Source organism: Podarcis gaigeae, assembly GCF_964106915.1.
Source record: "Podarcis gaigeae genome assembly, chromosome: 2".
In the NCBI taxonomy this organism is placed as follows: domain Eukaryota; kingdom Metazoa; phylum Chordata; class Lepidosauria; order Squamata; family Lacertidae; genus Podarcis; species Podarcis gaigeae.
In genome coordinates, this window is record NC_139679.1 from 15,690,324 (window position 1) to 15,705,777 (window position 15,454).

General features: G+C 43.2%; 1 protein-coding gene and 1 long non-coding RNA gene across 2 annotated transcripts; one reads left to right on the forward strand and one right to left on the reverse strand.

Annotated features, from left to right (window-relative positions):
• Positions 1-2,966: 2,966 nt before the first annotated feature.
• On the forward strand, positions 2,967-7,746 carry HOXC13 (homeobox C13). Its single transcript, XM_083726178.1, has 2 exons — positions 2,967-3,716; positions 6,426-7,746. Exons 1-2 carry the CDS (start codon positions 3,053-3,055, stop codon positions 6,680-6,682), a joined length of 921 nt encoding a protein of 306 aa, XP_083582304.1. The 5' UTR covers positions 2,967-3,052; the 3' UTR covers positions 6,683-7,746.
• A 2,795-nt stretch (positions 7,747-10,541) lies between these two features.
• On the reverse strand, positions 10,542-13,511 carry LOC310839072. Its single transcript, XR_014561320.1, has 3 exons — positions 13,098-13,511; positions 12,497-12,660; positions 10,542-11,100 (listed from the first exon to the last, which is right to left on the reverse strand). It is a non-coding gene; the product is annotated as an uncharacterized lncRNA (long non-coding RNA).
• Positions 13,512-15,454: the final 1,943 nt, after the last annotated feature.

Genomic DNA, 15,454 nt, shown 5'->3' on the forward strand with positions numbered 1-15,454 from the left:
CCTGCATACCTATAAGTCATATATATACACAAACTATATTTTAATGAGGTATATCTTCTGAAGAACCGGTCACTAGGATGAGAACCACTCTGGACACCAACTCTTGCAACCAACTCCAGGAACTTGAAGTTTCTTGCTTTAAAATGTGATTTCATCCAGGGTTCCCTAACCTTATTTTGCCTCCAACTATTTAAAGTGACCCCCTTCTCTCCCAACTCCCCGTTTCTAGCAATGGCCATTCCTTTGGATTCGAGGGCTTCCCAGGCACATAGGCACTATATGTGAAGTTCATTCTTTTCTGTCTAGACACTAATTGCGAGCCAGTTTGTCTCTTTTGCCTTGACCTTGGACTTCGGACTGATTTGGTTGCTGTGGCCGAAGGACTTCGGGCAACGGTTGCTTCAAAAGCATGGAGTCCATTTGAGAAGGCAGAACGTTTCCAGGAGAAAACCAAACGTTTGCTAAAGACTTCATTTCTGAAAGCCATTTTCTAGACAGGGTTCTTTGTTGGGAGTTTTGGCGGAATTGTCTTAGTTTCCACTTGGACCATGGCAGTTTGATGACGGGAAGATCTAAGGAGTTTGGAGGCAGCAAATGCTGGTGCAAATAGAGACATTGCCATTTGAGGATTAAAAATAATAATGTATTTATTTGGGGAAAATTCATACTGAGAACTCCAAACGTGATAGGCATGTTCCCAAACAATGGGCAAATGATGATGATGATTCTAACTGGTGAATTGATGTTTATTTAACACATACATTATACTACATGCATTGATGCTCTTATGTTTTAGAGCAAGTGGACTTTCACCTGCCTTTATAATCACATATAAAGTTGTTTGTATTGAAGTTCTCAACTGAAAAGAACAACTTAGGGTAGGTAGAGTTGGGTGAGAGTTCCATAAGATTTTTGGCTTATCTTGACCACTACTGAGGCTTGGACTGCAACGGGATTTCATTGACTTCACTTGAACTGAAGCTTACCGACCCTTCTTTGAAAGTACATATTGCTTGAAAGTATTGAACTCGGTAAGACTTCTTTTTCCGCGTAAGCACGCACAGCACTGGCCTGTAAGCTGTGTGCGGGACGGAAGTCTGAACTATTAATTCTTTGCTCTAGCTTCATTATCCTCATGTCTGGATGTACTGATTTGTCAAACTTATATTTTGTAATGTGGGGATAGGGGGGGAGTGGAAGGAGCCTGTCCTCCTGATGATCTCCAGTTAAATTTCACATTATTTCAAAAGCATCGATCAGAATCTAATCAGGAACGGCCAGTGAGGGGATTCTGAATGTTGGGGACATGAGTCCCCGAGAAAGGTAGGTGGGTGTGTGTGGGTGTGTGTGTGTGTGTGTGTATCGCAGCCATCAATCTCTGGCAGAGTAGTCTGCTATTCTTCTATTTCATCTATTTAATTATAACCCATCCATCTCCGATCCTGTTTACGTTGTATGATGTGAGTTGCATTTATTTTCTTTCACACACACAAATCAACACTGAGAACATTATATATATATCTCACACACACTTTCAATAGTAGGCATTGTTGCTGCGATATTTACTACTCAAGTATTAAAAATTAATAACATAATATCATAATCACAACCAGTCCCTTTAAAACATCCCCAGTTGGTTGAGCACGAAAGATTAAGCATTATTGGGTTGGACTCATACAAGGAACAGACCCCATAAAACGTCGAAACGTTTGGGAGGCATCTATTATATTCTTGCGAGGTGGCGGGCGGTTTTCTTTCTTCCTCTTTTATGCCCCAAAAGCAGCAGAATACTGATCATCAACAAAAAAGAAATAGAGAAATAACCCTCAAAGAAACAAAGGAGGAGTTAAAGATGTCATATATGTCCCTTCTGTGGGAAATTGTATTTTTAATAATTAGAATAAAAGCTAAAGCGATTATAATGAGCAGGTATGCGTTGATCTTTTGTTAAGCAAACAAGGAGTTAAAATTTCACATACCTTCTTCTGTGAAAAATAAGGTACTGTACTTTGGAAGAAAAACATACACACAATTCTTTTGAGCAAATGTATCCGCTGATTTATTTATTTATTTATTTATTTAGCAAACAGATATTAATCTCCCCATTCACTCTTGAGACTGAAACAGACTGAGAGAAAATCAATTTCCTGGGCGATAAATGTCCAGATTCCTTACTTCCCGTAAGATCCAATATTTGATTCCCAGAAAGAGAAGATGCAGGGAGGGGGGAGGACGGAGAAGAAAGCCAGACAGACAGCAAGCGGATTTTAAGAATTAAAAAAAAAAAGCGCCCCCAGTCCCCACAGCTCCAGCTCACTTGCTCTAGTCCGTCATTTGGTCTTCTAGAATTTGAGCTTCTCTCATTTGTTGTGCGCCTCTTCAGATAGTCACTATTTTTTCTTTATCAGATAAACTGGCTGCTACCTGCCACCTCGCTTTATATCATATCCCTTGGTATTACAATTTCTAGGTTTTCCTCACCTTTCAGCCTCCCAGCTACCCTTCCCCTCTGCGGTTCATTGATATATAAGACACCAGGCTCCTGGTCAATTCTATATAGCGAGAGGGCTTTATATATATATATAAATAATTGATTTTCTGAAGTATATTATTCCTATCATTAGTTTGATATTTAATCCTGAGGATATCTGAAGGCACAAAGATTCTAGCATGGCATAGCCCAATCTCTTTGTGTCGGCCAAATTTTAAACACCCACATTCCCCTTATTTATTTCCCCACGCTCTTTACAATCAATGGGTGTCTCCCTTTGCCTTTAAGGATTTCTGTTTCTGTCGCGGAGGGATAGCCAATGGGAGCTCGCCGCTCTCTTCCCCAAGCCAAGAGGAACAATGTGATAGGGCTGCCGGAGGGTCACATGGCCGAGCTAACTGCAGCGAGAGCTATTTACAGGTCACGTGGCCCGGCGGATTTCTTAATGAACCGAACCCATCCCGCTGCCTCTGCGCATGCTCCTGCGTAAACAATATGTTGGGGAAATTAGGTGTCTCTCTTTGGGAAGTCGAGTTTTAAAAAGCTCGGGCAGACCATGATATGACGACTTCACTGATCTTGCATCCACGCTGGGCGGATACCTTCATGTACGTGTATGAGGAGAACCCGAATGAAAATAACCAGAATAAAATCCCAGCAATGGAAGGGCTAAGTGGGAACTGCCCAGCTACCCACTGCAGGGATTTAATCAGTCACCCGGTATTGGGTCGTCATTCCAGCACCATTGGGACTCACCAGGGTTCTGTCTACACGGATATACCTGCTCCAGATGCCGCCAGGCAGTGCCCCGCGCCACCAGCCTCCTCCAACGCCACCTTGGGCTATGGTTATCCTTTTGGAGGCAGCTACTACGGATGCCGATTGTCCCATTCCCACAACGTGAACTTACAACAGAAGCCTTGTTCGTACCACCCAGCTGAAAAATACCCCGAGCCCAGCGGCTCCCTCCCCAGCGAAGAACTATCCTCAAGGGCCAAAGAGTTTGCTTTTTACCCGAGCTTTGCCAGCTCCTACCAGGCGGTTCCTGGTTATTTGGACGTATCAGTGGTTCCAGGTATCAGTGGCCACCCAGAACCAAGACACGACGCGCTGCTTCCCATGGAAGGATACCAACACTGGGCTCTTTCTAATGGTTGGGACGGGCAGGTCTATTGCTCGAAGGAGCAATCACAGTCTACCCATCTCTGGAAATCACCTTTCCCAGGTAGGGTGCTCTTGAGATCGACTTCTGCGCTTTTTTGCTCCGGCATGATCGCGTGCATATGCTATAATCTTTAACCGCCCAGGTAAAATAGGCTTTGGGACGCTTGCATGGGCACGTATGGGGAAGAAGGTGAAACAAAGCAGCCGGTTCTCATATCTAGATACATACCTTGGAGCTCCAGGGTGCTTTCGCAGCCAGTTTGGCAACCGCACTCCTGTGTCTGTCTGTGTATGTGCGTGCGTGCCCCTCCTTCCCTCGCTGCGTTGGCTCCCTTACCTGGATCTCTATCTTTTTCTTTGATTTCCCCCCCCCCCGCGCTTTGAATATTTTAAATTAAATTTCAGAACATAGGAAGAGGTAGCATCTCTCTCCCTCTCCCCCCCTCTCTTTCTCTTTACTCAGAAAGGCTGGGCTTTTCGGAAAGGTACAGTAAATCATATTGCAATTACAGAAGTAGCTGTCAAGTGACATGAATCTTACAAATGAACCTTGTAAGACGAGTGGGGAGAGAACGAGAAATAAGGCGCTGCTTTTGCCTCTGGTTAGAAATCTGGAATGAGTGACAGCCTGCGAGTAACCCTGAAAGCTGCGAGTGCTCCGGGCTTATCTTATTGCCTTACCACTTAGAACAGGGAGGGAGGGAGCGAGAGGGAGAGGGAGAAAGATGAAAGACCAGCGGACGTCTCCTTTGCTCTTGGGGTCCCCACCCTGTAATCAATAAGCAGGCCCCTCTTAATGATTCGAATGGATGGATTGGAGCGAAGAGATTAAGATAAAGTAACCGGGGAAATAAATAAATAAGGGGGTGGGGTTAGGAGGAGAACACACACACACATTTATCTTAGGAATACTGGAGAGGGGATACCCCATCGGATAAGACAGGGCTTGCCAACAATGCCTGCGCAGAGCGTTGCATGATGGGTTTTCCCTTTCCATGGGAAGAGGAATCAGAGTGTAGCGAGTGTGGGAGAGAAGGCCTATCTAGATCTTAACTGTGTTGCAGCCACATATTGGTGTCAGAGCTTGGAAGGGTCGATGGCAGGGGGAAAGTCCCCACCCCGCGCTTTTTTTTTTTTTAAAGAAGGCATTGAGACTTTTTTGCGGAAGCTGAAGGGGGGGTTGGCGAGTGGGGGAGAGAGGTCCATGGGATTCCTAGCATGAGATGACTTTCCCCATCTCGATTGCTTTCACCCGCCTGGCTAAAATGTAGTTGAGGTTGGAAGGACCTGCTCCGTGAGTTACTATTGCTCGGGAGGAAGGTGGAAGACGTTGTAAATGAACTTCTCTTCTCTTCCCACACCCCCCCCCAACCCGCCCCATTACCTTATTTATTCTGATCCCATTTTTGTATAGCCCTGAAAATATTCTTAAGCCGCCATACACCAATTCCCAAACATTGAGAGGTCCGTGAGAGACAGCGCGCTCGCAGTAGTGTGAACCACAATTTTGTTTTGCTTTCCTATCCTTGGGCCTTGATAGGATTCCCAGTAAACGTTGCTTATATAGACACTTCTTAGAAACAAAGGAAGAACAATCAAAAGCAGTTCAGGCTGTTTCTTTATTTTATATCTGTTATGGAACAGACCGGCTGGGGTAACTGGAGAGATTTTCGCTTTGCTTCGATAGGGATCCCCTCTTTTTTCAGTGTTTATATTATTATTCCGCAAACCACTCTTACTTCGTATCGAGTCCTAAGCCTGCATCTTTAGATCAAGAAGCCATGGGAAGGGAAAGACTTGGTGCGCAAGTGATTACAGTTAATCATGAAGAACTGGCATAGACAGCCTTAGCATAAGGGGCTATTAAGGAGAAGACTGAATGCATTAAGGGTGATGGGAATTCATTGATTCCCCGGCCGGTTCTGGACCAGGAGTAGGTAGGTAACATTTCTCCACAGCTTGGGTACCGTCAAAAAAGCCGCTGGGCCCTTTTATTTTATTTAATGCCTCTACCATAAGCGACAAAGGATGTGGAAAGGCTAGTTCAAGGTCCCTCAAGCTTGCAGATGGTCCTTGTGTTGCATAGATCAATCAGTGCGGAGCATCTCTAGAACAACACAGACGCGCGCACTCACACGCACACACGGCTGCTTACCCTCACCAAGTCCCCTACCCGGATCCTACAAGCTAGCATAATTAATGAGGTCGCCTAGGCTATCAGAGGACCTGTCTTTTAAAACGACAGGTTAAAATTGACCGGATGCTTAGAAGGGGAGTGAAGAGCTGAAGGTTAGATTCTGTCTCCAATTTTTACTAATTTGGGAGCTAACGTTAAGGGTGCTGTGCTTGCGAAATGCCTGGTCCGTGACTTGGTCTCCTTCTTTATATCTGTCCTGGACAAATATCGCCTGGAATAGTAGCAGTCCCCCCCCCCCCGACCCTATGCTAATATATTAATACTTTGCTCAGCCAGCCAGCCAGCCCATCCGAGTCCCAGCACCTCCCGCTCTTTCTTTCCTTCGGTCTTTCCTCTTCACATTTCCCCCTCTTCCTCTAATTTATATCCTTTTCCCCACACGCATACAAACTCCTTTTCCTTATTTTTCTCTCTGTTCTCTCCATAATGTCTGGCACAGACATTGTTCAGTTAGTTTACCAGATGCTGTTTAATGTAACATACACCCTCTCTCTCTCTCTCTTTCTCTCTCTCTCCTTCCACGGTCTCTCTCTCCTGCTTTTCCCCCCTTTCCTGTTCTCCTCATCTTTACAGATGTGGTACCTCTCCAGCCCGAAGTGAGCAGCTACCGTAGGGGTCGAAAGAAAAGAGTCCCCTACACGAAAATCCAGCTGAAAGAATTAGAAAAGGAATACGCCGCCAGCAAGTTCATTACCAAAGAGAAGCGAAGAAGGATTTCCGCGACCACTAATCTTTCCGAGCGCCAGGTCACTATCTGGTTTCAGAATCGCAGGGTGAAAGAGAAAAAAGTCGTTAGCAAATCTAAGACACCTCACCTTCACGCTACCTGACAAAGAAATCTCTCCGGAGGGGGAAAAAGATAAAATTTAAAAGGAAAGGGGGAGAGAAACAAACAAACAAATACAAATATTTATCTGGTAAATTTGTATAAATAAGAACACGCATTCGAACTCTTTGAATAATCTGATTATTTAAAAACACCAAGGCGGAGGGGGCGGGCATTAAACCGCCATCTTCGGTTTATTTTGTCCCTGCATTGCCGTCTCGAACTGTGAATCCGGTCGCCCTTTTTAAACATTCATTTTGATATGGTTTTCAATGTGCACATTTAACAAGGAGGGGGGTGGAGAAAGAGGGGAGGGGAGAACACACACATACAAATATGTAGATTTGCTACGTTGGAATCCTGAATGTTATTTTGTAGCTCTGTATCATAGTCCAAGCCTTGCAGCTGAACAAAGATTTTCCATTTCTTTGGCTGTTTCTGTCTCTGATGGTGTAAAAATAATAATAATTATAATTAAATAGATAAATATATATATATAGAAATAGATATATATATATCTGTGAAGAAGGTATTGACAGCGGATCCAGCGAAGAAATCCTAGATTTCTTTTGTTTGTTTGTTTTTAAACGTGGACCTTAAAAAAATGAATGAAAAATAATAATAAGGCTGCTACCCTAAATGTTTTGTTGTTGCTGTGTTCCTGATATTAGACCGTATTGCACGCCAACAATTTGAAGTCACTTCTGAATTTGAAGTGGCACCGTGGCTGTGTAATTCCTAGGGCACGATCCAGCCGAATATAGCCACTTCCAGATCGGCTTGATTTTCATAGCGGGGGCAGGGAATCAAGTTTGGGTATAAATGGGATTTCCAAGTCTTAATACTGGAGGATCGTGTCTCTAATTATTATTATTATTACCTTTAATTTTCTGGAATATGTTCTCACTGAGGTTGAGTTGTTGTTGTTGGTTGTTTGTTTGTTTCCGCCAAAAAGCCTGGAATGTTTATTCTCCATCGACAGTATGGAAAGTGCGCGACGTTGCTCTGTTCTTGTCCCCCCCTCACCCCATTATCAGTCACTAAAGAGCAGTCAGTCTTCTTTCTTCATGTTAAAGCGATCCATTTTTTAAAAGAAAAAAAAATGTCTTGTATATGTATATAATGTGGTGTCCGAATGATATGTACTGAATGCAGAATACATTTCTTAAAAATAAATCTCTCTCTTTCTTCCCCCCTCCCCTTTTTTTTCTGCCTCGGAAAACTCATATGGCTAGCTGACCTTATTTTTTTTGATACTAGGAGAAGTGGGGAGTTGATATCACCGCCACCCCTCAATTTTTTAAGAAAGGTTCAGATTTACGCAGACTGATCCACAATCCAATCCGGCTTTTTCCAGAAAGAAAGAAAAAAAAGAGAACCCAGATTCTCACATTGCTTCCTCAAGAGTAATTCCATTGTTGTCAATAGGACTACTCCAGGAGGGAAGCATGCGTCGAGAAGGCTTGCAGTGCAAACTGGGTTGGTTTTTCACCCCAGGTTTGTTGGGTTTTTTGGCTTATTTTTTTAGTTAAAAAACCCCCACACGTTTAGATGAGTGACTTATAAGTAGATCACATACGGATCCCAACCTGTTTCTCCCATGTACAGCCGACTGAAATCTATTGAGATAAAGGTGATGCGATGAGAACATTTGCAGGGAAATGGGGGGGGGGGGAGAGAAACTAACGTGGATATTTTAACATTTTTTCATAGGAGGTATTGAATACGTTGTGAGATGCGCTTAGAAGACTTTCCATGGTTGTTTCAAATAGCGGACTGAATAGCTGGGACATGAGATAGGAAAGGGAGCCACACGCAGAAGATGGAGCAGCGCACCTCATTGAGAGGTGCTGTAGCAAGCGAATCTGGCATTTGACTTCATATCTTTATGGGAAATTACTTTGCTGAAGGACCAGTAAACCACCCGGCCTTGCCCTGCCACAGAAAGCTCTACAGTATTTTGAAAAGGTCTCCTTTTGCCTCAACGAGTTCAACTACCGTCTCCTGAGAACTGTTGTAGCTCTGTGCGTCCTCATTCCGGAGCACGTCCTATTTAAGACTCTGGGACTGATTTTCGAATAAGAGGCGGGCGGTCTACTCGGCAGTAAGTCCCACTGAGCTCAGTGAGATTTGCTCCCTGTTTAGGGTGTATAGGATCGCAACCAGAGTGCTCAGCAGAGCAGGGCTCCAATCTTCTTATATTCTTACTTGCGAATAAATACCGTGGTACCAGGTGAGATTTATACCTGAGTAAATACCTGTAGGGTTAGGTCCTGATTTCCAAAAGTGCATCTGCTGTCAGTTAGCGCTAAACCTTGCATATTAAATAAGTGAGGAGGGAAGTACCAGATCAAAAAAGCTCCTTGGAAATCCAAAGATCTCTTAAATCCACTCTCAGTAGTTGCTAGTTTTGTTTCCTTAGGCAAGACCTACCCTCCTTAATATTTGTTCCAATTAATTACATCGTAAAATTGTCAGCGGCAAACGCTTTGAAAGCGATGTAGGCTAAGCCAATGTTGGTTTTACCTACATTGAGTGCCTATGGAGTCACCGATGTCCCGTACAACCGGTCCTGAGAGTGTTCCGTCGCTGACAGCAAGTGCGGGCAGATAGGTAGGAAGGTAGATTCGAGTACCTTTTAAAGATATCCTAAGATGCTTTTTGAATATGTTGCGTGTCCTACAGAATCCCTTCCTGCCCACGATCCTGTGTACTGTACTGCTGTGCTCACTTTTCAATTCCCTTAAAACTCTATGTGGATCAAGCTCCCTCGACGCTGCCGGGTTGTGATCCATTGTCTGCAGTGCAAAGGACGGTTAATAAAAAGAAGGGGGGCGCACGACAGGTTAATTAGGTACCTAATATCCCAAACCTTTGTTATGTGAAGACCGTTCAGAGTAAGTTAAATGGGGTATGTGAATCTTACGGGACTTGTTGCATCCAAGTCCTAATTCTGTTTACTACTAGCAGGAAAGCCTGACCAATATCAATGTAATGCATTTCCAAGGAAGTATTCACAGAATGATGGCATTAGGCGCTTAACTTTCTATAAATTAGGCCCAAGAACATATGACCCCTTCCGCCTACGCACAGTAGACTCTTCGATGCCCTCTAATGATCAGAACCTTATAAAATTATCGCATATATTCAACAGCGTATGGATTGTCTACCATATTTTATGGAGGTCCACCACACTCACAACCAGTAAAGATGGCCAAGAGAAGATGGGTGGATTCTCATTTCCCCTCCACCGAAATCAAATAGGCCCTGAAATCAACTCATCCAATCTGTTGTGAACTCTTAAATTTCTGAGATCTTCCCCAGCCCTCACCCCGCTTCCGCCTTCTTCATGTTCTTGGTACGTGGTGTAGAAGTACTCTTAAGACAACCCCCACTGGACACGCCCTTCCCGTCTTAAATATAGAAACTATAAATATTCAACCGGGTTGGGTCCTTTGGCGGTTGTTTTTTAAACCCAGGTAGAAGGTGAAAAATAGATCGGTTCAAGTTTCCTAACCTCAGCTGGGATTTGGGGTTTGACAATGATAATAAAAAATCTGGAAATATATATGGGCAGGAACCCCTCCTGAGTTTGGGAGATCTAAAGATATCGCTCTGTTCAAGTCAAGTCCGATTAAGATAGAAAACCATGACTCTCCTCATATGGAATTCAGTCTCGTCTGGCCCAGTTTAGTCAGTTATGACCCCTGGACATGGACAAAGAGTTCTTATAGCAGGGTCTCGCTATGGGGTAATAGGAAGGGTATCTGAATTGCTGCTTACTGAAGTTCCATTACCTCTCCCTCTTCCCACAAGCCCACGACTCCATCTTAAATGCATTGATCAAAAAGTTCCGTTTTATTCCAATTGAAAATTATTCTCTTTAGGAATATGCCAGTTCACGGGATTTAACTATGCTGCGTTTAGCTAGAGTAGACCGTACCCCCGCCCCCCCTTTTTTACAGGCAAGACCCATTGATTTTCAAATAATATGCTTTTGGACCCCCTTAACCTAAGCAACTGAACCTACTATTGATAAAACCCAAAAGCAATTGATTGCAGACCCAACCTAAACTTGATGAATTAAGAGCAAGCCAATAAGCCTAAATATACTTATATGGGTTGAAGTTGCGATGTAGTCAGTACAATGCGTTCAGGCGGTACAGCAGTTGATTTCGCAACCCCTTTAAGCCTAGATATTGAGATAGCGACGCCATTTTGTCTTCAGTTTCCACTAATATCGACTGAGGTCCCTTTTTTTTAGCTTAGCTGGCCTGTACATCGGACTGTGTATCTGCTTAAATCCAACGATTCCAGTTTCAGTTGTGCATATAAGAACTGCTCGTTACTTTCAAGTTACAGACTTGATTGCTTCATATTGTGAGTTGGTTATTGTTTTCGGCTTGTTCCCTCTTCTTATGTCTGAAAGAAAGCGCTTTATGTCTAAAAACAATATCAACAGCCAAATAAAGAATTTAAATTGGGAAAGAGAGCAAAATGTACCATATTTAAACATCTCCTCCTCGCCCCCCGCAAAATACAAAACTCTTGTAGTTTCTCTGAGCTCCTGGAGAAATTTATTTTTGTTTGCTTTATTACATACAGATTATATACCGCTAGATTGTAAGAAAATACATCAAAGCGGTTTACAAACGTATTAGATGGCCCTTCTATCCGCCGTCCCCTCCAAGTTAACAGGAGGACGTGGGGCAACAGCACTAAATGTTGCCGATCAAATTCTGCCCGAGTTCTTGAAGCTGATTTATTCATGTCTACTCAGAAGTAAGACTCACTGAGTTCACTGGGACTCACTCCTAGGTAAGCGTGTCTACCACTGCAGACTCGGGTTTTCTTCTTAAAACTGGTGCCCACTTCATTCTGCAAATTATTTAAAGGGAAATTAGTCCCCTAAAACCTTCCAAAATAAATGATCTTTTGAATGAAGAACTGGGAGTTCAGACCCATTGACTGAAGGAATAAGCAACCCAATTCTATGTGTGCTTACTCGGAAGCAAATCCCCAGTGAATTTCCATGTGGCTCACTCCGAACCTTGCAAAGGATTGCAGCCTTAGGCTTTGCATGCTGTGGGTTTCGATTAACGTATCTTCCTTTAATGTTAACTTCGAGGATATATTCAAAAGCACCCTTACTTCCACCTAAGTATGTTGAAGATCGGGGTGCGACTCCTACCAACTTCACACACTAGCAGGTTGGCAGATCCAGTCGCTCCTCTTCAGATCTTGTTGAGCACTTTGCTTTGGGTTAAGTTGAGAAGGACACAGGGCAGCATCCCTGGGTCCAGCCCCCTGCAATTGGAGGGGTGGCAACTCTCTCTATCTTGCTTCACTCAAATCCGAATCGCTATCAGTTCGATCCAGGCTAATTGGAAAGGGGCTTCATTGATCTTTCGGAGTTCATAATAACTCGAGATGTTACAGCCAGAAGAGGACTCTTGGCATCTTCCATACCATTCAATAGTACCCCCTATATGGGAATCGGATTTTCGTGTACTACTATATCGCTCGCTCCCCATATTTACTGAACTTAAACACCCACACCCAATAATTTTAAATGTACATCTGTGATCGGCATAGAAATGTGTTGTGTCTTGGACTAGCCTCGAGTTTTCTTAGCTTTGGGACACACACTTCGTAAAACTCGCTCGGCACCTCTACATACCCATGTTTATTACCTGTATAACAACTTAGGTGACCCCTTGAGAGTATCTCCAGAAGTGGAGTCTACGAAGGGCTTGAGCAACAGTGTCTTCTAAGGTGCTGCAGAATTGTGTTGCTGCAGAATTGTACCAGAACTCACCTCACTTCCTACCGCATCCTAAAAGTGTCGCAATCCGGAGAAGAGTTGTATGAAAGTGATCAATGGATGAAGCCAGAAACAATTCATTTTGAGGGCGTTGAAGTGCGTCCCAGAATCACCAGCACCAGGCACTTTGGCTGCTGATTTCAAGGGAATATGGACGTCTAAAGAGTCAATGTACACAAATGAAGAAACTTTATAAAAATACTAAAAGTGCATGGAATAAAGCGTCTGCTCAGGCACACACGCGCACTCTCCTATGGGTATATATGTTTGTCTGTCTCTGTTTGTCTCCTTCCATCTATCCACCCTTCTATCCTTCCCCTAATAAAAGAGATACCTTAAAGACCAGGGTTCGAGGAAATCAAAAGATTTCTGCATCATGTGTTGGTACCCTCTTAGGTCCCTTTCCGCCATTCCTTTTCTCACTGCTGTATAAATTTTACTTCCTCTTGTTTTCCTTCCTTCTCTAAACATTAACAGGCACCTGTGATCGTAAAGAAGCACTCGTGTCTCTACAACCTTCACCATCTTTGGGGAGGCAGAAGAGGAAGGAGAAAAGATATTGTAAAAAGTGAAGCCTAGTCTCCGACAAACCTACCAGTACAATTGACCAGTGCTGTGGGCCTGGAACCTGTTTGTAATCTAATTAATGTATTTGCACCCAGAATTCTCAACCTTTTGGGGGGTGGGGAGTTAGGAGGCGGGGTTGTCAGTGGATTTCACAGACATGGAAGATGGTCTTGTTTCCCCTCTCCTTCCCATTTCTCCCTGAATGCACAGGGACCGTCCACCGTCCACCTTGTGCTGAGTAAGTTTGTTGGTCGTTGGTCGTTGGTGTTGGTTGGGAACGCTCTAACGTCACTGCTGGGCTAGCCTTGACCGTGACTATGCGGCCTATTTGACCTTGACATCACCAGCTTCACGCATAATACTCAACAAGGCTAGAGCCTTGATCTTCCTGCAACAACTCAGGACTTGATCTTCTAGCAGCAACTCAGGGGCTGATCTTCTCCAAAGTGTCCCTTGCTTCTGTTTACAGATAAACAAGGTGTCGTTTCAAGTCTAGACAGACGGCCTAATGACCAACAATAAAGGCATGAAAAGGAAGCTTCCCAGGTTTAGCCTTTTCTTTCCTTTGTATTAAGTGCTTTGAGTAGCTCCTTAACTATGGGCTTTCATAGTAAAAGGCGCCCCCTCTTTCCTCCGTTTTCCCATTTCCTAGTCATGTATCACTTGCACTTGAAGTTGTTGTTTTTTAAAGTTTTTAAAGTTGGTGTTTTGTACGGAGGGAGGGGGAAGCTTGCTCTCACACCAAGCTATAAGCTGAGGTAAGTTGCTAAATCGCTGTACTCTTCATCATCTTCCTTCCTTCGTACCCTCAGTCCAGGAAATTACATTTAGAATTGTTTTATTAATAAAAGAGGGTGAGATATGCACACCATACCAGTGAAGTATGTTCCATAAATCCATAGATCTATGAGAGAGAGAATAAGAGAGAGAGAGTTGCCTTAGATTGCTTTATTTTGTCACCCTTTAACAAAAGTTTGAGAAAACTTTTGGATATTGAGATCCAAAGTTTTCTGCTTGGAAGTGAGCCCAATTGAGAGCAAGGAGATTTATTTCAATGTATTTAGAATTGAATTGATTTCTCTGCTCCATAAAAGCACATTGCACAGCAAGGCAGGACGATATACAGATGTAGATAAACATCCCTCCAAACAAAGGAAACCCTTATAATTATTTTGTCTTCGCCTTCTATGGGATATACTTTTGCTTCACTGAAGATGCAGACAGTTGTTTACATAAATCCAGCAGGAGAATGATAGCCTCTGCTGGCAGTGTTGGGGAAAATGTAGCTGCATCATAAGCATTTAACTCTTCAATGCACAGAGAGAGACTATAGACGGAACTTCTAATTTGATTTCAAAGTCCATGCAAAACGCTTTTAAATCTAATTTTATATATGCTTTCCAAAGGATTTACTCTTTCTGCATTTCTTTTGCTGTATCTATTTCATTCTGTTACTCCCTTCCATCTTTTCTCCCCGTCTGCATTTCATAAGAACTATCCAATTTGATCTATTCAAGCTTTCACACTCAGATAGCTAAAACAGAATAATTTCCATAAACATTGGTGGTCCTTATCAACCTTTAGAGACCACTTGTAAGGTCCACTCTTAATAAGTATATTCTGTTAGTCTCAAAAAGGCCATTTTCAAGGATGGAATGGTGTCAGTAGATGGTCTGAGGTGTTGTTTATTTTTTTAATTTTAATTTTAGTGATCAAGCTATTCAATTAAATTAGGACTGCAGGCGGAGTTTGGGTTTTGCCTGGTAACATACTCACAAAAGAGAAGTTGAGACTATGTCAATTGGGTGTTAAAAAGGAAGCGGGGGAAATAGAAGGCGGTATAGTTTTTATGTTGGGGAAAGGAATTTTCCGCTAGAAGGTTAAGTTCAATTGTATTTTCTTGCAGCAACTTCCAGGTCTTCCTGAGTCCATTTTTAATGTAATTTTAAACAACATTTTGGGGAATCAGGTATAGGATGGCACTATATGAACTTGCGGGGGTTTTAATCGGGAGAAGCTTAGGCAGTGGTAAAGAGCTGCTGGAAGCAGAAATCTAAAAATAAAGAAAGTGAAAAGTTGAGGGCATAGGGAGTATAATCAGTGTGTGTGTGTGTGTGTGTGTGTGAGAGAGAGAGAGAGAGAGAGAGAGAGAGAGAGAGAGAGAGAGAGAGAGAGAAATATACTTTATTGAAGATCTTAGAATGCTGAAGATAACATTGGAACAAAGCTTCGGAAAGAGGCGACGGGGAAGAGCAAGCTGTCCCCCCACCCAGTGAGGGTCTTTTTTCTCTCTGTCTCCCTTTCTCTCTCCTCTGGCAAGAGCTGGTGTTCTTTCAAGACAGTCATTTGCATAAGATGTAGAGCCCATTTAATACACTAGACAGT

What these genes read in the sequence shown, in the direction of transcription:
- HOXC13 (XM_083726178.1), top strand. Translation starts at nt 3,053, where the DNA reads ATGACGACTTCACTGATCTTGCATCCACGCTGGGCGGATACCTTCATG. An exon ending in CTGGAAATCACCTTTCCCAG is followed by an intron (nt 3,717 to 6,425) that starts GTAGGGTGCTCT and finishes TCATCTTTACAG; the next exon opens with ATGTGGTACCTCTCCAGCCC.